The sequence below is a fragment of the Macrobrachium nipponense genome, chromosome 6, assembly GCF_015104395.2.
Source record: "Macrobrachium nipponense isolate FS-2020 chromosome 6, ASM1510439v2, whole genome shotgun sequence".
NCBI classification, from domain to species: domain Eukaryota; kingdom Metazoa; phylum Arthropoda; class Malacostraca; order Decapoda; family Palaemonidae; genus Macrobrachium; species Macrobrachium nipponense.
Genome location: NC_061108.1, coordinates 39,133,063 through 39,158,732, shown reverse-complemented (window position 1 = coordinate 39,158,732; position 25,670 = coordinate 39,133,063). Strand labels below are relative to the sequence as shown.

The following is a 25,670-nucleotide window of genomic DNA, read 5'->3' as shown; positions in this document are numbered from 1 at the left end:
AGAGAGTATATTTGAAAGAGGGCTTTCTTCCAAGAAATAATATTAATGATAATGATAACAATAATAATAGTTGCAATGGCAAATTTGCATGAACATTACACTGAATTGCTTCTAGTATTTGCTGCTGTACTTGGATTTTAATTCAGTAGCCTTATCATTATTGACAGCAGTCTGAAAATTATTTGTGTAGAATTCCAAATTCTATATCTCTTTGATAGATGACTTCAGATTTCACAAAATATTAGCAAAAGTTTCTTGTGACAGAAATTGGAAGAGTCAGTCTTGATACTACTGACTCGAAGAGACCTTACTAACCCATGTCACCGTCCTGTAATCCTACTCTTAAGAAAGACAATCGATAATATGTTAGCTAATAAGCCACATCTCCCAACTCCCAAGTTTACTCATCTGCCCACTAATTTTTCAGTGAACCACGTTCCCACTTTGGCCCTTAAATTAAAGTCTGTTCCCTTCATATTTGATCCTGTTTTTAAATACCTGTACAGCTCTTTCTCACACAGTTTGAATGTCTCATGTCTAATTCCCACTGCCTCACTTTTCAAAGTTGCTCTACCTTTATTTTTAGCAATGGGCTCAAATTATGGAATGCCAATGGACTCAGGTTATAACCTCAGTACGAATACTAGCTCAAGAAATCATAACTGACTAATTGGCCATCTGGCCGTCCATAACTTTTTTACCAGATAGGATAGACACCAAATATTATATTTCTAGGACTGCATAACCAACAAACGCCAGTTGACTGTTTAACCTAAGGGAGAAGTTTAGCAAGTTTGTCAGTGACATTGCCTAATTTCATTTTTTTCTAATTCCTTTTATGATTTAGCCATCAGTCAGGCCTATGCCATCTTGCGCCCCTTTATTTTTGTAATAGGGCACTGAACAGGTCTAGTCTCTGGTTAAAAGTCAATAAAGTGAAGGCCTATTTTCTTTTGGGTCTGGAACCTCAAACTTCCTGCAATTTCTGGGTACCTGTAGGATTTGTTAGCTCCAACATTGGAAAGGAATTCAAATTTGCTGCACCTTATGCCCTTAGGCCTGAGGCAGGACAATCAATGGGGCAGTAGGCAAAGAAACCCTCATCCTTCTTTTCCATGCTGCTGCACTCTTGAAAAGCGACAACTTCCTTACTTTCAGTTTTCCTTTCAGGGTTCACTATTCGTCCCCTTATTTCCTTCCCTTCTTTTCATCCTTTACTGTTAATGGTAATGATGTAATTTAAGGGATAATTATGCCGACCTCCTTCCTGGTTTAGAACTAGCTGGATTTATAATGGGTACAACATCTTGGTTAAGGCTTTTAAGTGACTTCCTGAAATAGCATTGGATGCCAACTTTAATTAATATCACATGAATTATGTTCAGATAGTTTTACATCTGAATAATTCTCAACGTTATTCTGAATTTGTTTAGACCTATAACGTAACTCATATATTTCCGTTGCATTACTGCTTTTCATTTACTTATATGCATCATGGATTACTTTAAAGATTTTATGGTCTCATTATGGAGGAGTGATAATGGTAGTTACATTTGACAACGTCTTTGAGGATTGCGAGAGAGAGAGAGCGAGAGATTAAGTGAGAGCATTGTTGGGTTGAGAGTTTAAATGATTTTGTATGTTGGATATGTCGTGTTTGGTGTCTGGTGTTGCTGTATGATAGTATGTAAATGCGTATGTGTTTTCTGAAGAGTGTGAGTGAGTGAGCGATCAAAAGAGAGAGAGAAAGATCGTAATTTTTGGGTTGATAATTAGGAGTGGTTTGATGGCGGCATAAGCATCTGGCTAGTCTGTTGGAGAAGTCACCAAGAATATTAATGGCGAGAGTCCATTACGGGAGTCATAAGGAATCAGTAATTTTATAAAGTCATATAGTCGGAAGCGGTCTTTTGGAAGATAGTATTGATGGTCAGTCAGTTGTATTGTGGTTTCCTGGAGTTGTTTTTGAGTTATTGTTGGAAGGTTGCTGTGCTGGTGCTTGAAGGTTGTTGTGCTTGTATAGTTAGAAGGTTGTTGACCTTGTGAGTTGTGGAGTGTTGTTGTCGAAGAGCTGTTGTGATTTCTTGGTGTTGTGATTGGATGTGGGCTTTGTAAGGTTGTTGTTTTGATGTTGGTGTTCGTCTGCACAGTGATTTGTTGGGTTGCAGTATTTGATTGTTTGGTTTGTGGTATGATTCTCGACGGTGGTTGTGTTGTGACGACTAGGCAGTATCCAGCGGACAGCACAGCACCTAGCCCTGAGTATCTCGAATCTGGTGAGTAGTACATGAATGTGAGAGTATTGTTTGTTTTCCTTGCTGAACCAACCGACCTGTGTGTAAATAGTAACGTAAAGGGGAAAGTGTGGCTGTGGGAAAATTTGTCAATCAGTAAGACTAAGGTAACTGTGGGAAGATTGCTTGCTTTCTTTGCTTTGCTTGTGATCCTGCCACATTACATATATCCTTTTCGCAGGTAATTCAAGATGAATGATGTCTGAGCCAGGTTTGGTAGAAAACCAGGCAATTATTATATTTGCCACTGTGCTTTGCTTCAACTAGATGATAACTCTCCAAACACCCAGTATCATGTCTACCCATGAACAAGGTTCTAGTTAGGCCGGTTATCAGTAACACTACTCGGCTAAGAGAGTGTTCGTTAAAGAAAATAAAACTGAACTTCTGGTCTGACGGAAAATTCTTGCTTTTGCTTTTGCTTTTGCTAGTGCTTTGAATGACTTTGGGATCCAATCATCCCACCAGTGCAAAAGGGGGAAGGATTCAAGTTGATTTTAGCACAGCCTGATGTCTTTCAATTTACCATGTATTCGAATACATTTGATCTTTACTTTATCATTTATCAGCCTGGATAGAGTGATGGCAATTTTATCTGACAAATTATTTAAGATCTGACCAGTGTTAAGATCTGAACAGTAAGATCACTTTGAGTCCAATCAAAGCTGAGATCACTCTGAAGCAAAATTATGAAAAATAAGTCTGTTAAATTTGTTTCAAGATGCCATCTATGCAAATGATTAAGGGGATAGTATTCACATAAAATAAGGATTTGAGTTAATTGTATCACACGGGTGACTTTATGATACTAATTCATGTTTGTCAGCTGGCTAATCAAATAGATTTCACTCTTGATACAGAAGGAAGTAACTGCAGTAGAATCAAGAAAAAACAAGTGTGTGAGAAAAACTGACTAACTCTTGTATTTGTTGGACAGATGAACATAGTGATCCTGAAGCCACCCAAGAAGATCAACATCCCCATGTAAAACATTAAATCTTTTGTTCACAGTTTTTAAACTGACATTCAAACCAACTAACAATAAAAACATAAAAATGGCCTGTTGAGCCCATTGGAATCCCAATTTCATACATTATTCTTCGACAGTCATTAATTCCTTAAGCTTCAGTTATAAAATTACACTGACCTTATCTGAATAAATTATTAGTATCTGTATGCATGAGCAGCGTCCAGGCATTCCAGGTAGTGGGCCCTAACTTATTCCCAGAACCTTTATTCATATAAGGCAGTTATTTTTATTTTAGAAATTAGGAATAAACAATATATAAGGTATAATAATATAGATAGTTTTGGTTTTTTATGATTTTATCAAAAATCACCCCAAATTTAATTGTCCTACAAGTTGGCTCACATATACTATGATATTCAGTGAAAAAATAAAAGGAAATTAAAAGGTCCAAAGGGACAAGATACATTTAAAATTTATGATTATTTTTAAAAATGTATAGATTATATATTTGTAGAGTCTAGGATTATTATTACATAGTTGAAAATCCTTATAACACCTAAAAAACTAGCGATTTAGGTGAAAACTTGCCATAATATGGAGATTGATAACTTTGGCCACTGTGGCTCAATATTTTGTAATTGGTTGCTGCCTGATGTACACTTATTGTTGCTTTAAAATGAAACAGGATACCTGAACACTCCTGTTTCGGTACGATACTGAGAAACTAGTTAACATTTTTTCCAAAAAAAATTCCAGAAGATTGAAACCAGGTATACTTGTCGCCTGTGCAGTCAAATTCTTTGTCTACCAGCTGCTTTGTTTCCTTTCAGTCAAATTAATTATGTTTTTTTATTACTTGCCTCCCATGCAGTCAAGTTATTTCGACCAATTGCTTGCCTTCCTTGCAGTCAAAGTTTTTAAATTAGGGGGAAAACTGACTTCATAACTTCACAATAGCTAGTCTTTCATCTCGAGATGATGAAGGTTGGGCTTCATTGCATGCTTGTCTGCTTATGAGCACTGGAGCCAACTTTGTACTACTTGTCTCATAGGACAACTAATGATGCTAAGCACTACACTGGAAAGAGTGGACAGCCAGGAATGTTATGTAACTCATGTACATTGAGTCACAAAATTATGGAGGCCAAAGTCCTTATCATAACATTAAGATGCGCTAACTCTTAATTGACACATCTCAATTTTTCTTGTTTTACTATCAAAATATGCTATCTAGCATTCAGTCAGTGGTAGTGGTACCTCGACATACGAAATTAATCCATTCCGAGGCGGCCTTCGTAACCTGAGCTTTTCATATCTTGAACCGCATTTTACATGTAAATTGCCTAATTCGTTCCAAGCCCTACAAAAGCACCCCAGTAAATTTTATAATAAAGCTAAATTGACCAATAAACAATGAAATACTACAACAATTTGGACCATTCAATACCTAACTTAATATGTACTACTATTATGTACTACATAGTACCTGTAAATAAAGTGTATTACTGTACATGGTATACAAGAAATACTGTACGTACATACGTACATATGTAGTAAAATGTGGAACCTTACCTTTCGAGTGAGGCTATCTCCGAAAGTGGCGACAGAGGAGGAGAACAAACGGTAGAAAATTTGTTACCTGGTACGTACACTTAACTTTACGAAACACATTAAAAAATGTCAGGAAACATAGACTAAACTTTATGAAACACATTAAGACAACCGTAAAACTTAACTTTACAAAAAACTTTAAATAAAATTTTTTCTTCTTTTGATTTTTACATTTTTTCCCCTTTCTTATACTTTACGTTTTTTACAAAATTTCAATTTCTTCACCACTTTCAACTTTCTGTTATTTCGAGTATCAATTGGATCTTCCTTTTTGCTTACTCCTACTAAAGGCCTCTTTGAAAAATAACTCTCCAAGGAAGATTGCCTCTGTCTACTTTTCACAATGTTCCTGAAACGACTCGAGAAAATGTCATCGAAAAGCGCAAGCATATGACCTGTGTAAGCCTTTTCGGTGTGTCTCTTTTCTACAAATGATAACACCTTATGAAAAGCAGCTAGAGCATCCTTAATTTCTGCCATTGTCATAGGGTCGCCCTCCTCCTCCTCGCCACTGCTAGAGAACTCTTCTTGAACGACATTATGTTGCATGGCCTCCAACTCTTTCAGGCCATCCGTCATAAGTTCCTCTTGGTGCTCCTCAAGAAGATCATTGATGTTGTCCTTGTCGACAACCAGCCCCATGGACTTCCCGAGTGCAACGATCTCGTCAAGATCTGGTTGCGAAACAGTTTCAGGATCGTCAACTGTCCCTGAATCTGCACTAGCTTCGCCCACGTCGAATCCCTCGAAGTCTCGGGCGGATATGGCATCAGGCCAGAGTTTCCTCCTCAAAGAATTCAAGGTTCGCCTCAAAACCTCCTGCCAAACTTGATCGATGAGTCGGATGCATATCACAACATCGAAATGCTCCTTCCAAAATTGACGCAAGGTGAGGTTTGTGGTATCGGTGATGTCGAAACATCTCTTGAAAAGATGTTTCGTATACAGCTTCTTGAAGTTCGATATCACTTGCTGGTCCATGGGCTGGAGGAGGGGGGTGGTGTTAGGCAGAAGATAAAGAACCTTGATAAACGAATACTCCACTAGGATATCTTCCTCAAGGCCAGGAGGGTGAACAGGGGCATTGTCCAACACAAGCAGGCATTTCAGAGGGAGGCGCTTGTCTTCCAAGAATTTCTTCACTGTCAGGCCAAAACACAGATTTACCCACTCGGTGAACAAAATTCTCGTTACCCAGGCTTTCACATTAACCCTCCACATCACTGGAAGCTTCTCCTTTAACACTTTGTGGACCTTGAAGGCTCGAGGAGTCTCCGAATGATAGTCAAGTAGGGGCTTCACCTTGCAATCCCCACTGGCATTCAAACAAAGTGCGAGCGTATGCCTGTCTTTCATAGGCTTATGCCCAGGTAGCTTCTTCTCTTCCTTCTTGATGTACGTCTGACAAGGCATTTTTTTTTCCAAAAAAGGCCAGTCTCATCACAGTTGAAGACTTGCTGAGAACTGTAGCCTTCGGCCATTTTCGTGTCCTAGCTGGCTGCCTCCCCATGCCGCACCACCGAATGGATGCCAGTCTGTTTACGGAATTTTTCGAACCACTGATGAGAAGCCTTGAACTCTGGGGTTGGCGTCGATTTCCCTTCTCCTCCGTCATCTTCGGCCTGGGCAATCAAATGGCCGAATATAGCGCTGGCCTTGTGGCAGATTGCTGTCTCGGTTATCATATCGCCAGCGATTTCTTTGTTTTTTATCCAGACAAGAAGCAGCCTTTCCATCTCGTCGTGCACGTGGCTCCTCTTGCTAGATAAAATAGTCACTCCCTTGGAAGGTGTAGCTGCTTTGATGGCATCCTTCTGCTTAAGGATGGTGCCTATTGTCGACGGATTTCGGCCATATTCCTTGGCGATCACACTTAATTGCATGCCAGCTGCATATTTTTTAATTATCTGCATCTTTGTCTCCAAAGAAAGCATCCTCTTCTTTCCTACTTCAACTTTCTTGGGACCCATGACTAAGTATAAACTGTACGTAATTAAGTTATGTAATACGTATATGTATATAGTAAAGTTCTCACACAACACGATAAAGTAGTACTACAACGAAATCACTAACGAATTTATGTTAATAAACGAAATCGTATAGAACGAAAGAATTCCGTGTGCTTACAATAACGATGATGGCGCCTAGTGGCCAAAAAAGCACTGACCAATAGGAGAGAAGGATCTTATGGCGGTGACTAGCATCAGGAACCAATGGGAGAGCAGGAGGATGGTGGCTAGTCCACTCAGTTGGCGGCGCACGAGTTTTAAAATTGTTATCGGTAGTCCGGGCGAATCTCGGGACTTTACTGCAACAACCTTTCGTATCCTGAACTATTTTCGTATGTAGAGCCAAAAAAATCTTCGTATTTGCTTTCGTATCTCGAGTTTTTCGTAAGTTGAGCCTTTCGTATGTTGAGGTACCACTGTGTGTGTGTATATATATATATATATATATATATATATATATATATATATATATATATATATATATATATATATATATATATATATATATATATACAGGGTGGGTGGGGCGCGGAATATTCCCGATTTGAAATGCGTCTGTTTATGGCAACAGTAGTTGTGGTAAAGTGGGGAGGGGGTGGGTGGGAGGTTTGTGTTCACACTCGTGTCAGTTGGAAATATGCAGTGGTCGAGGGAGGAGCGCGCTTTTGCTGTCGAAGCGTATTTCTTTAACGGCTGTTCTGTCATCACAGTGCAGCATGCCTTCAGACGTCACTTTGGAATTCCTCCTCGAGGCCATGTTCCTGATCACAAATCAATTTCATTGTGGGTGGAAGCCTTCAGAGAAATGGGGAATGTGTCCAGAAGAAGAAGAGGACCAACAAATACTGTTAGAACACCTGAGAATGTCTAACGGGTCCGCCAGTCTATGCTGCGGTCCCCCAGGCATTCCGCTCGGAAACATTCAGCTGCTCTTGGCATGTCAACACGTTCTCTTCGTCGAATTCTCCACAATGAACTCCATCTTCACCCATACAAAATGGTTTTTGTCCAACAACTGAGGGAACGTGATTATGTAACCCGGCAAACATCATGTGAGCAGCTGGTTGACACCTTACCCAACGTTGCACTTGTGTTCTTCTCAGATGAGGCACATTTTCACCTTACCGGCTGTGTTGCCGTAACAGTGACTTCAGAACGCTATGTGACAATGCTCAGGGAGTTTTTTATGCCTGCTCTCATTAATATGGACCTGAATAATGACAACATGTGGTTCCAGCAAGATGGGGCCACAGCCCACACTGCACACATTTCAATGGGATTCCTGAGAGAAGCTTTTCCCGACCGACTGATTTCCCTGAGAGGAGACTTAAACTGGCCTGTGCGCTCATCTGATTTAGCCCCCTGTGATTATTTTCTGTGGGGATATCTCAAATCCCTGGTTTATAACGACCGTCCACAGACCCTGGAAGACCTACAGAACACCATCCGAACTGAAATAGCCAAGATACCGCTCAGCATGCTGGAGAGAGTAGACCAAAGCTTCCGAAATCGTCTGAATCAGTGTATTGACAATGGAGGTGGACATTTAAATTATATTGTCTTTAAAACAGTGTAAAAGTAAATCTCCCATGTTGTGTGAAAGGCATGAAAGAAGGATAAAGAATTGTGAAGTGTGAACAGGTTTTTATTCAACTTTCAAATCGGGAAGTTTCCGCGCCCCACACTGTGTGTATATATATATATATATATATATATATATATATATATATATTATGTATGTATGTTGTATGTTATGTATGTAGTATGTATGTATGTATGTATGTATGATGTATGTATATAGTATATATATATATATATATATATATATATATGTATATATGTATGTATATATGTATATATATATATATATATATAGAGATAAATGCCACGAAGGACAAATAAACGAAGGAGGTCTGCAAGATCTTTCAACTTTAAAAGTCCTTTACTGAGCAGATACTGACATAAATACGAGAAAAGACAATACAAGAAGGTTCGTATAACTGACAGATAGGGATTATAAAGGGATTAGTACCTAGAATCCGACACACCTGGGTTTATATATATAATATATATATATATATATATATATATATATATATATATATATATATATATATATATATATATATATATATACATATACATATACATATACATATACAGTGTTCCTCCCCCCGTATTTGCGGGGGATGCGTAGCAGACTCCCCCGTGAATAGTTAGAACCCACGAATGTTTGGATTCCCTATAAAGATGCTAAAAACAGCCTATTTTGTTAATTAAAACTCAAGAAAAACCCACTAAAAATTGTCATACTTGGTTTTTTTAATAGTTTTATCACAAAATGTGCATTTTATGATGAAATTGATCAAGAAAACCAGGATTTGTGGATATTTCTCATAAAAAAGTAATTTTCCGTGAATAATGTATGAATATATTTATATATATATATATATATATATATATATATATATATATATATATATATATATATATATATATATATATATATATATATATATATATATATATATATATATATATATATATATATATATATATATATATATATATATATATTATATATATATATATATATATATATATATATATATTATATATATATATATATATATAGCGAATGCCAAAGGAAAAAGTTCAGTACCAAGTGCTTTCTCCTTTTTATTTATGCATTGTCGGTGTTGCGAAGTTTCTTCGGCAATAGATTTACCAACAAGGAAAGTCACCAGTCCGCACACAAGGACAAAAGAACTATGATGTTAGTTTACAATGTTATTAGAAAAATATACCTACTCTCATTACTACACTTATAACCAAATATTTACACAATTCAGGCAGCTCTGGCCACTATGGTATCAGGACTGAAAGAATAGGTGACCTCATGGTCGCACAGGTAACACGAAATTTATCACTTGAAATATCGTTCATCATTGACAATAACACGAAAATCTCCTCGGCATAGAGATCACTGATAATTAAATAACTTGTTAAACAAATGCCCTAGCTAAGTAAAGAGTATTTCTCTATAAGTACTCACAGTTATGGTCGCTTGGTGGGAACTGACATTCAGGTGGACAGCCCTCAGACCCGACTTACTCTCATGTCTTATCTCAAGCTAAGGTCTTTAGTGAAGAGAGAGCGATCAAGCTTGTGTTCGCGCTTTTATAGCACTGCCAACTACTCATTTTCTATAGTCCGATTTCAACTTTTCCACCGTGTGACTATCTCGATAAACTACTATTTAAAAAAGCACAACATCAAATAACTGTTTGTTATGCAGAAAAATTAAGTAAAATAATAAATCGATTCAAAAACATTTGCGAAATTTATAACCATCGCATTTCTGTCGCCACTAGGGAAAATTGGAGGGAAAGTTAAGGCCTCAAGGTGGAGTTCTTTATCGCAAAAAAACTGTGCACTAAACAATGAACACAAGAAAGGTCTTGGTACTGAACTCCTGCCTGTCATTTTCCTGTAGTATTTGCTGACATATATACATACTGAAGTCATGTGCATCTACTGTGATCTTTTAAGCATATATTTATATGTATTTTGTACATGAAACTCCTTTTGAATTTATGTATTAGTTTCCTATTTAATTTTAATATGGCATCAATAAGGTAGATATTGTGACTGGTTTTAGTAGCCATAAATCAATCAGTCAATCAATTGCCTTTCTTGCAAGCAAATTACTATTTCCATATATTGCTTGCCTTCTGTGGAATCACATTATTACAGCCACTGACTGCTTGCCTTCCTTGCCCTCAAATTATTTTTCATATGTACTGACTTCTTGGTGTCCATGCAAGTAAATTAGTATGTTCACTTAATACTAGCCTTCTCTGCACTCATATATAATGTCCATGGCCTGTGTCTTCTTACCTTCCTTACAGACAAGTGATTGTGTAGATTTTGTCCACTTTTTGGTTGCCTTCTGTGCAATCACAATAGTATGGTCACATACTTCTTGCCTTCCTCATAGTCAACTGAATTATTGCCTTCCATGCAATCAGATAATTATTTCCTTTTATTGCTTGCCTCCTGTGCACTCATTGTTACAGCCACTGACTTCTTGCATTCCATGCAGTAGAATTATTTTGGCCATGACTGCCCTCCTTCCATGCAGGCAGATTATTATTTTCTTTTATTAAATGCTTTCTGTGCACTCACATTCTTACAGCCACTGACTTCTTGCCCTCCTTGTAGTCAGTACATTTCGTCCACTGAGTGCTTACCTTCCATATAATAAGATTATTATATTCTTTTATGGCTCGCCTTATGAGTTAAGTAGTACTCAATTTGTTACAGCCAGTGACTTCTTGCCTTCTGTGCAGCCAATTTTTTTCCATTGACTGCCTGCCCTCCATGCAAGCAAATTACTGTTTCCTTTTATTGCTTGCCATCTATGCACTCATATTGTTACAGTCTCTGACTTCCCTCCCATGCAATAAAATGATTTTTTACAGTAAGTGCTTGCCTTCTGTATCCTCACATTGTTACCACCATGAGCTCTTGCCTTCCTTGCAGTCAGATTTTTTCATCCACTGAGTGCTTGCCTTCCTTGCCAGCATATTACTATGTACACTTATTGCTTGCCTTCTGTGTACTCATATTCTTGCTGTCCTTGCAGTACAATTGTCCCATCACTGGCTGCTTGCCTGCCTTGCAGTCAAATTTTTTTATTCCACGGACTGCTTGTCTCCCATGCACGTAAATTATTACGTCCACTTACTGCCTGCCTTCTGTGTACAAATATTATTATGGGGACTGGCTTTTTGCCTTCCTTGCTGTCAAATTATTGTCTGCTGACTGCTTGCCTTCCACACATGCAAGTTATTATGTCCACATATTCCTTGCCCTATGTGCATCCACATATTACTGCCATTGACTTCTTGCAGTCAAATTATTTCATCCACTGACACGTTGTGTTACATGCTTATAGCTTGGCAAAATTCTTTAGTTTTCGTTTTCTGTAAAAGAAAACTATTGTGATGGCTCTGTCTATCTGTCAGCACTTTGTCTGTTCACCCTCAGATCTTAAAAACTACTGAGGCTAAAGGGCAGCAGATTGGTAATGTTGATCATCCACCCTCCAATCATCAAAACATACCAGATTGCAGCCCCCTAGCCGCAGTAGTTTTGATTTTATTTAAGGTTATAGGTAAGGCATGATTATGCGTCTGGCACTGTGAGTCCAATTCCAGAGGCATCACCAGCAAACCTTCACTTGACCACATCTGGGGAGCAACTGAGCACTACCCAGTTAAAGCTGAGAGTTTCATACTGCATTACATATACACTGTAGTACAGAAAACTTGAATGCGCCAAAGAAACTTCTGCACTTTTTTACTTGTTTGAATATACTGCTCGGTATTAGTATTTTTCAAGTATATCCTCCAGTATTATTAATACAAAGGTGATAAACTAAGAGCAACTATGTTTTTGGTATGTACTTTTATATGCAACAAATTCAACCAAGCTATTAAATATTTGTAGGACTAATATGTGAACTGTGAAGTTTTCCTGGAGACTTGTTGCCATGTTAGCATTTTTACCTAAGGCAGTACCAGCCATTTTTTCCTGCTTCCCAACAAACGAAAGACGGGTATATTTTTTTGTAGTGAAACTTTTGTGTATGTGTTAGTTCAGTTGGAAAGTGGAAATTTTCATGATCTCTTGAGTCTGAACATTTTTAGAGTTGACGAATGTTAGTTATGGCAACAGCAGTGCTAATCTGTGCCAGTAGAGCAGTAGGACCAAGTTTAGAACCGTGGTATGACGGTAAATGGTAATTGAAAATAGTATATAGTACCAGCCCCCATGGGCATGACCATCAAAACATAAACAAGAACTTTAGATATCTGATAACATGTGTGGATCCAGAATATTCCAACGGGGGCAGATGTTAGGTCATGCCTAAATACCTGCTGTAGTTTTAAATGCAGACAGCTGTTTGATGCAAGAAAAGCTAAGTGGAACAAAAAACTAAAATTCATAAACCCACTCCTGTGCTATGAGCACCTGTGCCCCCTTTGCATTTTATGAATTCCTTATTGTAGTCTCCGTAGATTACCATGTAATTTATGAATGTAAGAGGTACTGGTAAACAATGATAGCAGTATAGCTCCCCATGTCCAATGGGGATAGTTAGAAGTGTCATATACCTTCTGTTGAGAAGAAGAATAGAGAAGACTATATAGAGCTGAGCGCTGTTGAAACAGCAATTGTTTTCAACAACACTGCACTTGGAGACATACTCCCTCTAAATACAAATGATAATTTATTAGCTACCATTGGTACCCATGTTGTAGTTTCATTGATAAAGGGTTTGTAAAATAAGTGTTTGTGTGTTAGAATGTAATGAAATATTTTAGATTGTTTGTCTTTGTGTTATCATTGTACAATTGTTACTTAATGGAAACCATTTATATAATAGGTGATTTAACTGTTACAGGGTATGGTTCCTTGAAACAGACATTTTTAATTGTGTTAGCTTGGAACTCTTTTTTTTCACAAGTATTGGCTAAGCGTAAATCATAAATCTTTATTTACATTTTCAAATTCACCATTTAAGTAAATGTACTACTGAATATGTATATATGTATAATCAGAATTTAGTTCATAGAATAAAAGTACAGTATTGCCCTTGCTTTTTGCTATTTTCCAAGAGGTCACTACTGCTTTGCAATTGAATTTTTGTAGGCATTGCCTAAACTTTGAACTTTGGTACAGTAGCACCCCTTTTAAATAACTTTGTGTCTTTGAAAATTTAAAAGTTTTTTTGTAGTGTGATTTGAACAGAGTAAAATTAAGATCTTATTTTTACTTTAGGTAATTGGTGTCATCTCAGTCTTCTTCATCTGTGTCTCCATCCTGTCCTTTTGCCTCAAGACGCATCCAGATATGCGAGTTCCTGTTATTGAGAATGTCACTGTTACAACTGCAGAGAACACTACAGCTTGGACTCTCGACAAGAAAGCAACCAATGCCCATGAGGCCTTTTTCTATATTGAATGTGTCTGTAACACTTGGTTTACCTTTGAGATCTTGATAAGATTCATTGCTTCGCCCAACAAGTTAATGTTTTTGAGAGCCTCAGTGAATATGATAGACTTCATTGCCACACTGAGCTTCTATGTGGATATACTCCTCCAGAAATTTGCTTCTCATCTAGAGAATGCTGACATCTTAGAATTCTTTAGCATTATTCGTATCATGAGACTGTTTAAGCTTACACGGCACTCATCGGGCCTCAAGATCCTAATACAGACTTTCCGAGCATCAGCCAAAGAGTTGACCCTCCTTGTGTTTTTCTTGGTGCTGGGTATAGTGATCTTTGCCTCTCTTGTGTACTACGCTGAGAGGATACAAGCAAACCCACACAACGATTTCAACAGCATCCCGCTTGGTCTCTGGTGGGCTCTAGTCACTATGACTACTGTAGGTTATGGTGACATGGCACCAAAAACTTATGTAGGAATGTTTGTGGGTGCCCTGTGTGCTTTGGCTGGTGTGTTGACAATTGCACTACCAGTGCCTGTGATTGTTTCAAACTTTGCTATGTACTACAGTCACACGCAAGCAAGAGCCAAGTTGCCTAAGAAGAGGCGAAGAGTCCTGCCAGTGGAGCATGTTCGTGTTGGACTACCTATAGCAGCTCCCCCGAAGCATGGAGGACCCAATGCCATGAATCGTAACCCAGGACCTAAAATGGGTAAGTCTTAACGTGTATTACAAGCAGTTTTCATCATTAATGATCATCTTCACTTATACCGTCATTGAGATCATACTGGGATTTTCATAGGCATCATCAGTTTCACCATATCCTTTCAGAACCTATCGAGCTCTATCCTTGCCTGCAGTGACCTTCCTGATTTCTTTCCTTGAGAGCAGTAAGTAAAGTGCTCCCACAAGAAAACATGTTCACAAATTTTACAAAAACAATACATCATGGGACTTCCCTTACCAGTGTATGATGCCTTAAAATGTTAGCGACATGCACCAGAATATTATTCTGGTCAATTAGTTCATACACTGAAATTTTGCCATGAATATCAACTGTGGGTAGAGTAGGGGTGATGGAATTTTTATAGTTACCAGCTCTGTTTCTACTTTAACAAGATATTCTTATGGCGTCTTGGATTTCTTCAGTTTGAACAACTGACAAACTTTGTCATCAGAATTGTATATGATTAATTAATGTAAATGCTCCGTACCCCAACTTTTTTCATTCTAATCCACAAAAATCAGATTCTAGTACTTTCATGAAATGTGAAAGTAACAGAAATAAAAAACATCAATCTACACTTCGTGAGTACTGTTGATTTATTTACTGCAGACCTGACCCTCTCTTGATGCGCCTTTTTTTTTTTTAACCTTCTTTAGTTTCAAGTACAATTTTAGTAAGTTACCCTTGGTCATTTGTTTGCTGTTCATCCCTTTAGTATGCATCCTATCTCCAGTTTGCATAGTAGTTGATCTGCTCTGCTGCTATCACCCTTTCCATCAGTGATAATGACCACATGCTTTGTATGACTTTCCCTTCCTTTGGATGTTAGAAAGTCCTTTAGCTCCCTCACCTAACCCACCTATCTCTGAATGCCTTTCTTCATAACTAGCATCCTACACTGTTCTAGCATGCAATATGGAAACCTAAAATGCTCCGTCCCCCTTCCTTGATCCCACCACTTGCCACCCGATCAGACACGGGATAATGCAATTCTCAGTATACTCAATATCCTTTTCTAACCGTCCTTGAAAGAAACCAAATGCCGAAATATGCTACGCAGTAATCATGCTGGGTGTACAGTACTGTAAAGCAACAGGTATTCTTCCTTAGGTGACGCCTGGTGGGTTCAAAGAAGGTCTGAATGTTATGGGTGTCTGTCATTGTTGTTTTGTAGTGTTCTGTGTGTGATCTTTGTCAAAATGCTCTATTTTTGTGTCACTCCCACAGTGTCCTAGGAAGAGGCAGTGGCAGTGATTCCCTTACTACTTTTAAATAGTGTTAATGATTTGAAGGTAGAGTGTATTTTTAAAAACCGTCAAGAAGCATCTGTTTCTTGCAGAAAACACATATAAGATTAGATACCAGATACTGCTGACACATGACCTTATGCACAAATTGTGTTCTCTTATTTATAGGAACCATAATATGAAATGTTACTTTAAAAAATCATTAGCATTTTCTCCTCTCTTATGACTTGTAACCTTAACCTAAGGTATTACTCTATGTAGATCATACCTGATGTGCAGTTGACCTAATAGAGACCCTGAAAATTTTGCCCTGTATGGATTTCAATCAGAATTGGGTATCCAGTCAATTTATTAAAGATGCACAAGTTATTTTGTTCAGCTTATCCTTTTTGCTGCAGATAAGTGTCATTGTTGCCCTTCAAACTGTGAATGATATAAAGCTAGTATTCTACATCAGGTTTCATGATGCTACTGTCTTGCTGGATAAGGGACTGAATTTCTCAGTGATAAAGGTGTTCTTTTTGTGTGACATGTTTCTGTAGTCTTTAATACTCAGCCAGTGAATTGGATGCATAAGAAAGACTTAAAAGTTTTATTATTAAGAGTATTTGCTGGTTTCCAAAGTATGCAACAATAACATTTTTCTGTGTCCTTGAGGACTACAGCACTGATTTCATAGGTTTTTGGGATGACAAGGATGTTAATGTGTGACAAATAGCTGATCAATTTACAAGGAATAAACAAGTGTTTATTTTAAAATTTTAGTAAACCATAGTCAGTGATTTATTTTATTGTTAAATGATTGGGATTGACTTCAGGTAAAACATTACGTATTTAAATGGTACTTTTTTCAGTAGACCTTAATTTAGTACATAAAGCTTTATGCTATTTGGTAGTATTTTTTTTCAGTTGCCAGACGTGAATTAAAAAGAGTACTGAAAACGTTCCTTAAATTTTATAATGAAAGTAGATTTTTTGGCATTTTTAAGGGATGAATTCTTGAGTTTTGCTATTTACTTTAACAGATTCTGAAAATTCATGTATCCAACTACCTACATATTACATATATGTATTTCAAAAGGTAGTGTTGGACCTACACTATGAGTAGAGGAATGGCGTCACTTTGCTTCAGAGGAAATTATAATTGAGTTTTTACTAAAATTGACCTGTGATCATGACGGATAATTATAAAAAGTTCTCTTATTTAAAGTTATTTAAAATTCTTTGTAATATTTCATCTTATTCAAGGTTTGTGATGGTATAGTAATTAACTAGCACAGTTTTCACATGATTGAGATCAGAAAATGATGTACTGTATGAGGTACATTTCATTGTTTTGCTGCATTAGGTAAGATTTTTTATTTGATCCATTAGAAAAATGTGATTAGGAACCAGCCCTACTGGATATTCTATGTACAGTCACTTAGTTCCTTAAGTGTTTTTTCCACTGGGCTCTACAACATTCGGTCTCAGTGTGCATCACCCCTTTTATGTAGTTGTGCTGGTTAGTCGACATGATAGTGAACCTTTTACATATAGCTACTCCAACTGTCATAGCAGATCCTATGTGGTGAATCCTTAAAGTTTTAGTGCATCAAACCTTTTGTGATAAGTCTGAATTAATATGCATAGTAGCCATGTGGTTTTGATTTCTTGCCAGTGGATATCACTGATATGTCTGCCACTGTTAGTCATCCTGGCTGATCTAGTGCTATGGATTTTCAAAAGTGAATCTTTGAAATGCTCCCCTAAGCTATTTCTCTTTGTCTTTTTTATCATTATTTATCTATATATAAATATATTTATATAGAGAAAGGTAGAGAAAGGACTATTAGAACAAGTTATATATGTTCAATATTCCCACTTCTATTCAGAAATTTTGTTGTTAATTTTCCCCTTATGTGGTCTTGGACTCGTCCTACTTTTCAGCTATACTTTACCTAAATCCCTTCCGGACATTTTCAGTTCATCTACAATATCAATAGAAGCTTGATATCATGAGAATTTTAATTTTAGCATGATATACTTTTGTAAAGCACTTTGGTATGTCAAAGTTTCAGTTGTTAGTTGGCACATTATTTATTAAAGTGCAATAAAATGCCTAAAAATAGTAGACCAAGTATTCCATTATGATGCAGTGATACAGTATTTTTAGGATTAGGTGAAAAATGTTAAGAAACTTATGTTAGCTAAGTTTGTACAACAAAGCAAATCAATTAGTTAGTTGCTGTTATAATCATTATTTTGCATTTTATTTCTTGCATTTAATACATACTAGTATTTCTTTGTATGAGAAGGCATGTTCAGATGTGTTCATTGTGGGTCTCATATGTTAGCATTCTAGATAGGGATACTACAATGATGTTGCCATCTTAACTAATGAAATTTTGATGTATTTTTATTAATTTAATTTTTGATGTCAGCTTGAATGAAGGTGATATTTTATATCAGAATCAGTGGCCATTGTGGCCTTAATATTCATCATTTTATGCATATCACATCCCTATTATACTTATCTAATGTTCTTAAAAGGGAATATATTTATGCTCACCTTTGATGAACTGAAAATTTTCAGAAATTATCACTTATTTTAGAACTTATTTGCTACAGCTATTGATGAATTAGTTTTCCCGTATAGCTTCTTCCTACTGATTTATATATGTTATGTTCTGATTGTTCACTAGATTTTGAAGAGAAAACTGAGGATTGAAGGTTGGTGTAAGATATGCTTAGGAAATCAAAATAATATGTAGTTTCTTTTAGTACACTTTGATACCCTATAAGCCCTACCAAAATGTGAGAATATGTGATTTAAAAGGCCTATAAGATCATTTAATTGTTTTGTGTAAACAGGGACCTGTACAGTTATTCATAAAGGTAAGATGGAGTTTAATTGGATATGTGAGTTAGTGCAACAGTGAAGATTTTTACCTTAGAGTAGATGGCAGTGTTGACATTACATACAAGGCATTTAAAGTAATAATTTTCAAGTGAATTCTGAAACTAATGAGAACGTCAAGATTGTTGGTGCTTCTGAAATATTAATTTGATGATTTTAGTTATCTCTTGAATTGTTTTGAATACTTTAATTAAGCATAGTTTTGACTGTATGAAAGGCGGTGTGCTTGTCTATTTCACATTAGGCTCATTTCCAAAAATCCATTAATAGGTACGTAATTATATAGATTAATATTCTGCATTATTTATCTGTAATTTAGTTTTTCCGTAGCGATTTAAAATTCAGTACAGAAGTTGTTCTCATTGGAGAACTTGAAATGGGTTTCAAAATATATACTCTGACCATTAGGAGTCCCAAAGTTCATGAATTAGAATAAGAACACTTGCAGAAAGTTTTTGCCATTTTCATAAGGAACACTCGATTATTATTTGATATACATATCTATTTTACCTATTGTTAAGTGTCAATCATCTTAATACTGTATATGTGAGTTTTCCCAAGAATTACTAAATTTTGAAGTGTTTATAACCAGCTCCAAATTTTCATTATGAGCAAGTTCATTACACTAGTAGCTGGAGATAAATTATAGCTTTCAAGAAATAATTAAAGATATGTTTTTAGGAATAGTATCATATGGTTGCAGCATTGTACTCCCTCAAAAACTTAAAAAAAAAAAAAAAAAAAAAAAAAAAAAAAAAAGATACAGGGAAAAATACATGCATGCAAATAAAGTAAGTACATTTTAGCTATGAAAGTTGTTTAACTTAAATATCTGTTCACAAAAGCAATTAAATCATATGAAAGAGGTGTGTTAGTAGCCTTCAGTGCAAGTATTGAATATATTGATGTACTGTAGCTTTGAATGTATGGTAGGTAGGATATGAGTGCATCATTGCACTTTCTTACAAACTTTCTTTAAATTTTTCAGCTAAAGTACAAGAAATCTTTGCTTTTTTAGGGAATAAGCCTAAGTGCATGTATCTGTATATAGAGAGAGAGAGAGAGAGAGAGAGTTCAGAATGTGGCTTGATTAATTCAAAAGACCCTGTTTGATTTCCTAATCACCATAACTAAATGAATAGCCAATTATACACCAGCCTGATAACCCCTCAAAATCCTCAATCAATTAAGTTATCAATGATTCAAAAATATGCTAGAACATTCTTTTGTTTACTTTATGATATTTTGTCTACCATTTTGTTTGGTTTATTTAACTTCTATCAAAAGAAAGCCAAGCATAATTTCTTTCATGCCTTGTAAGTTTCAGCTCCTGATCCTTTTCTTCTCATTTGTCACTCTCATGCATATAGATGAGGTTTCATTAGATGTGTATCTCCCAAATTTTTATTCTGACAGTTATGGTACATGAAATCCCAAAACTTATGGTACAGTGTGACAATAAGAATTCTTTAGTATTTGTATGTATCAAAAGCAAAATAATTTTTTTCTCTGCCACCTTAAGAAATTACTTTAAGTAAGTAATTGCTCTGTGTAGTGTAGTTTTGTATTCAGGAAGTGCATTTTCATTCTTAATTTAATGAATTTATGTGTTTGATAAGCATGATTTATGCTGATTAAAAGTAAATTTTCTCATTGCAAACTGGATCCAATTATTAATCTTAATTTACATAAGATGATGTTATAGAGTACTTATTACATAAGATGATGTTATAGAGTACTACTTACAAAACTCGGAGATTGAATTTATCTTGATTTTTGAGGAATGCAACCAACAGTATACGTATATACTACAGTGGTTCAAATACCATATACATGTATGGTAAAGTACTCAATTGTGTAAACTGGGCATTACATACATAGTATAACACTGTACGTAATTGTAGTACTGTCATTGCATTTTCTAGATTTCTTAATCCATGAAACTTCAGGTGATGAATAAAGGTGCAGAAATTTTCTCTCCACTTTCTTCAGAGAAAATTGAGATTTATAACTACATACCAAAATGTTTTCATGTTTCCCTTAAGTTCAGACTACATAGTGGATTTCTGTTATTTATTAGGATTCCATATTAGCCTTTTTGTTAGTAGTTTAAAACATCTCTGTTTGGTAAAATTTAGAAACTTAAAAGTAAAACACTGTACCATTTTCAGTAGCTTTGCATAAATCTGAAATAACTCCCAGCACTTCATTCATAGAATAATACTGTACTGTGCTGGTGCTGTTTATCAAAGTACAGATTTTAGTGCTGTATCATGGATGGCTTTACCATAATATCAGAAATGCCTTTATTTCATAATTTGAAGGTTTCCAGCCCACTTACAGTATTTGTTATGTTCTACATCTAATGATACCTTACCTAATATTCAACTAATGTGCTGTAAGAGGTGTGTTTAGTGTTGAATACCATGAGCTTGATAATAATAATTTCAATGAAATATCAAAACTTTGTGATATAGTCATAATATGCATATGCAGTCATTCATGTATAGGGTTTTCATGAAGTAAAAAACTTATAGTAAATACGTTGAGAATGATTGTGCTAAACTATTAATATAGTATGGCAATGCTGTGCTAGTCTTGTTGACTCAAAGCTTATTTGGAAAATAGTTTTACATATGTATATATAGATATATATATGTATATATATATATATATATATATATATATATATTATATATATATATATATATATAATATACATATATGTATATATATATATATATATCATGTATATACATCTATATACACAGTATATATTATGCATAAACCATGCCATTTTTTTACCCCAGTGTTTGCGAGACTCCTATTATATCAAACCCCAGTGTAGGTAAGGTAAGAAGGGTCCAAGACTTGCAAGAAATGTAATGTTTCTCTTACAGGGGGAATATTGTCTAATAATTTTTAGTGACCAGTGAGAAATTATTCAAATAGTAGTAGTATGCAGTTATGATATAACAGCATGCTGTGTAGATTATGAAGTGTACTATATATATTATTTCTCTCACAGACAAAATTAATATTTCATCATGGAATATTAATGTGAAATTTCTTGTGAGAATTTAACCATTTTTATCATAGAAACATTACTGAATATGGACGCTTTTATGTCCTTTTGTTCTGCACAAAACATTTCGTCATTTCTTAAAGATATACCATATGTGATGTTTCTGTAATGAAAATTTTGTCATTAGATCTAGTAGACAAATCTGTATTTAGCATAGGTAGTGTATAGTTTTAATACCTCCATCAGATTCAGGGATTTCAGAAACTAACAAAGTTTTGAAGTGGAATATTGGCTCTGTTATCTTAAAGCTGGAGTGACATGTGCTTTCAGGGTCTGATTTGTATGTGGGTGAGTGGATGGTGTAGGTGTTAGTAAATCTGATACTTTGTCTTACATTTTGGTAATTTTACATTAATAATCATAGGACCAGCACCAACCTCTGAGCAAGTGCCTTATTACAGTGGTTTGGCAAATTCTGAAATGGTTATGCGATAACCTTTGTGTCGCTTTTAATTCCCATGCTCAGCAACATATTATGAAACAAATTTTAAAAAATGCTAATATCTTCTATTTTAATTATTGTTTTTACTTGGGAATTAAGCTTTTGCAAGAATATGCTAGCAATATCATACTAAGAAGTTTTTGACTTTACATATTGCAAGATTTAATACTTTATATGAAATTTTTGAAATGCAGGGGTGAATAATGAAAATAATTAGGTTGCAGTCATTTGCAAAAAGAAACCTATCACTGAAATAGTTATTAGATTAAATAATAATTGAAAGTTGCTGCATATCACTTAACTAACTCACCTCGTTATATAGTATTTATTTTGTTGTTGAGTCTTTTAGTAGCACATACAATTTAACAGATATTTTGGGTATTTACAATGTCCCAACTGGAACTTAGCCCTCCCATGTTGTTTAGACAGAATTGAAAAGCTTGTAAGTTTTATTATATTAATTTTGAGTGTTTTTTAGTTTAACATTCTTTATTAATGATTACAATTTTATAAGAATTATGCAGTTGTTCAGTTTACACAAGTTCATAATCATACTTATAAAGTATTTGTAGTTTCATCTTTGGAATTTAAAGATGTGGCAACGTTATTTCAAGTGAAATATTCTATAATATAATACGTATAGTATAATGTACCTGTGTTGCTGCGAGAATACAAACCTTCATCTTTTGTATAGGTATACCATTGGCAAAAGCTGGTTCCATCATGGAACCAGTTAACTAGCAGTAACTGAGTGAGAAGATGGGGGACCCACCCACTCACTCAGCAAATAGTATCACTTCTTCAGCTTCCGTACTGTACAAATATTCTGGAAGATTCACATACTATAGGTAATGATGAAGGTTTCTAATCATATTTCTTACTACTTTGAATGGTAAGACTGGCCTGTTCATTTGTCCTAGTTTTCACTGTAGCAAGGATGATGTTGCTTGATAATTCTTCTAGGAGGAATGATCAACACAGATGACCTGGACTTGAGTGTATGCTAGATTCAAGACACCCATGCCTATTGACCCTCGTTCTTTTATACAGCTTGTAGAAGTCAGGAGTGTACACCATTCTTGAATTGTGTAAAGTATGTTTTTTGGTAGTCACCAACTGGTGCAAAAGTATATTGGACGAGGAGGAAGAAGTTGAAGAAGGTTTTTTCAAGATTCTCACACCTCCTCTTCCCCATTCTGTGCCTGCCTTAATGCCCCCTTTGCACTTTCTAGGACTGTGTATGCCTCCTGTACCCCTTTATGCTGAGGAGACCAAGCAAGGACCAGTTTATGATCAGATGAGACACTCCTTGGTTGGTGTAGTAGCTAGTGTGATACCAATTCCTGCTACTACCACAGCTCTAATTTCTGTCCCTGCTTTTGTCTATTGCCTCTAAGATATCTCCAAGAGATGAAGAAGCTGCTGAATGCACTGTGGCTGCCTCTTAGCATTCAGGGGGAGATTGTGTTGCTCTTGAAGGACCCCACCAGTTCAGTACCAGCTTCCTCCACTACATTCATGGATGTTCCTGCTATTCCTTATGTAGCTGCTTCAGCAATTTTTGTTCTTGTCTTTTTGGGGATGTCTGTCTTGACTATGTCCTTGGCAGATGCAGAAAAGAATACATTGGCCTTAAGAGCTCAAATAGGAGCTATTTTGCTTTGCCTTCCTCATCTTCCTTTACCTTCCTCCAACTCTTCCCCTTTGAATTGGTGGAACATAGAAGGAAGGTGTGGAAATCAGCACCTGTTCACTGAGACAAGCAGTTGTTGGCATTGCTGGTGGATTGGTGCAATAGTTTGCTTGTGACCAATCTCTGTTACTTAGTCCACTCATACTCAAGCCCTAGTGTGCTACCATGGTTGTCTCCAGTCAACTGCATATCCTTCTTAGGAGAAGTAGATGACCTTTGACTCATCCTGTGTTTCTGTTTCTTCACAGACACATAAGGAAGAGTCTGCACTTCCCTGGACTACTGAAATATGCTCAAAATTGGTTTTCTTACTTTTGTGAGTACACATAGGCATGCTCCTGTGCAAGGCATCAAACCATGTTCATGCCATACAAGCATTTCCTGGGGTAAACTCAGCCTCTCCACCACTTAGTGCCACTCCACCTGTGGCAGGTTCAGTCTGCTTCTGCTCACCTTAGTTGTTTAGTGGGGTTAGCCTGTATATCGAGGAACTAGGACAGTGAAGATGATTGTGTTCGATCACCTTTCATGCCTTTGAACTGTGGCAAGGTGTTTGAGATTCATCATACCAACTCATCATGCTCCCTTGAGTAGGGGCAAGGCCGGACCACTGTTTCGAGCATCTATCTCATATCTCATACTATCCTGGATCCTGCTAGATCTTACAGTGCTTTGCCTACAGAACCCATGCAGAATGTTGGAGAGGCATTTTTTTTTTTTAGGTTGTTGAGCTCATTTCTTAGATTATTGGTCTCAGGGAAGCGGTCAGGATTAATCCTTGGAACCTGTGTCATCCATCAAACAACCGTAAATCCATACTGTTCTTTCAATTGCCGTAGTTTCTGGGATAGATTCTCTATTCTGTAGATCAAACACCTGCCCCTTACAGGTGGACCTGTAAATATGTTGACTTGAGGTTGGTTGCTATGGCTTCATTTCAGGCTACATCATTGTTGGACTTGTGGCTTGACACGATGGCAGACTTTGTCTTTTCTGAGGATCTCTTCAGAGAAGGAAATGTTGTTTGTACTGGAAAAGGACATTAACTTTCCCTCTCTCCCTCACTAGTCCAGAAACCTGTGGGTTAACCTGCTCTTGAAGAGATGTGCCAAAATTCATACCCTTTTTTCAGTGGATTGCTACCAAGAGTGGGTTCATGCTTTGGAATGGATCAATTACTTGGTTCTTCCCACTCTTCTTGAAGAGTAAGGTTGGAGCAGTGGTAGAGAAAAGGGATTTTGATGAAAAGTTCCTGTAGCTCACTTTTCTAGTATAAATAGATTCTAAATATACCAGAGAAAAAAGCTAGCATGGTATGCTGAGGTTACTACCCTCGCGCGAGCACCCCCAGGGTGTCGGGTATAAAGTACAAGGCGAGTGGAAGCCACTATTCACAGGTCCTCTGCCAATTTGAGGATTCCTTTCCAAAACCCCTCTCATGGAGAGAGCCGTCCCAAAGGCCACTCCCTCCCCCTCGCTACCACTACTTCTACCCGACCCGAGCGCCATCTGCATTCCTGGATTTAGACACCCTTGCTTGGATTGGTGTAAGGGTAAGGGTAGGGAAATTAATTAGAAGGGCTGGGTTCACCAGGCGACACAGGTCCTCCCCCAGAAATAGATTTTTCCTTTGTCAAAATCCCTTTTCTGGGTTCGACCTGTGTTCGCCGGTG

The 25,670-nt window shown here is 36.5% G+C and overlaps 1 protein-coding gene across 3 annotated transcripts in view; it reads left to right on the top strand.

Moving 5' to 3' along the window:
• Nucleotides 1-25,670, top strand: part of LOC135216818 (potassium voltage-gated channel protein Shaw-like) — a 96,408-nt gene that overhangs the window by 24,227 nt on the left and 46,511 nt on the right. For all 3 annotated transcript variants that reach the window (XR_010314933.1, XM_064252317.1, XM_064252316.1), the window contains exon 5: nt 13,734-14,616. Coding sequence is in view for 2 of the 3 variants with exons in the window: in XM_064252317.1 (XP_064108387.1) it covers nt 13,734-14,616 (883 nt within the window). In the remaining variant the exon portion in view is untranslated. The remainder of the gene's footprint in view (nt 1-13,733; nt 14,617-25,670) is intronic.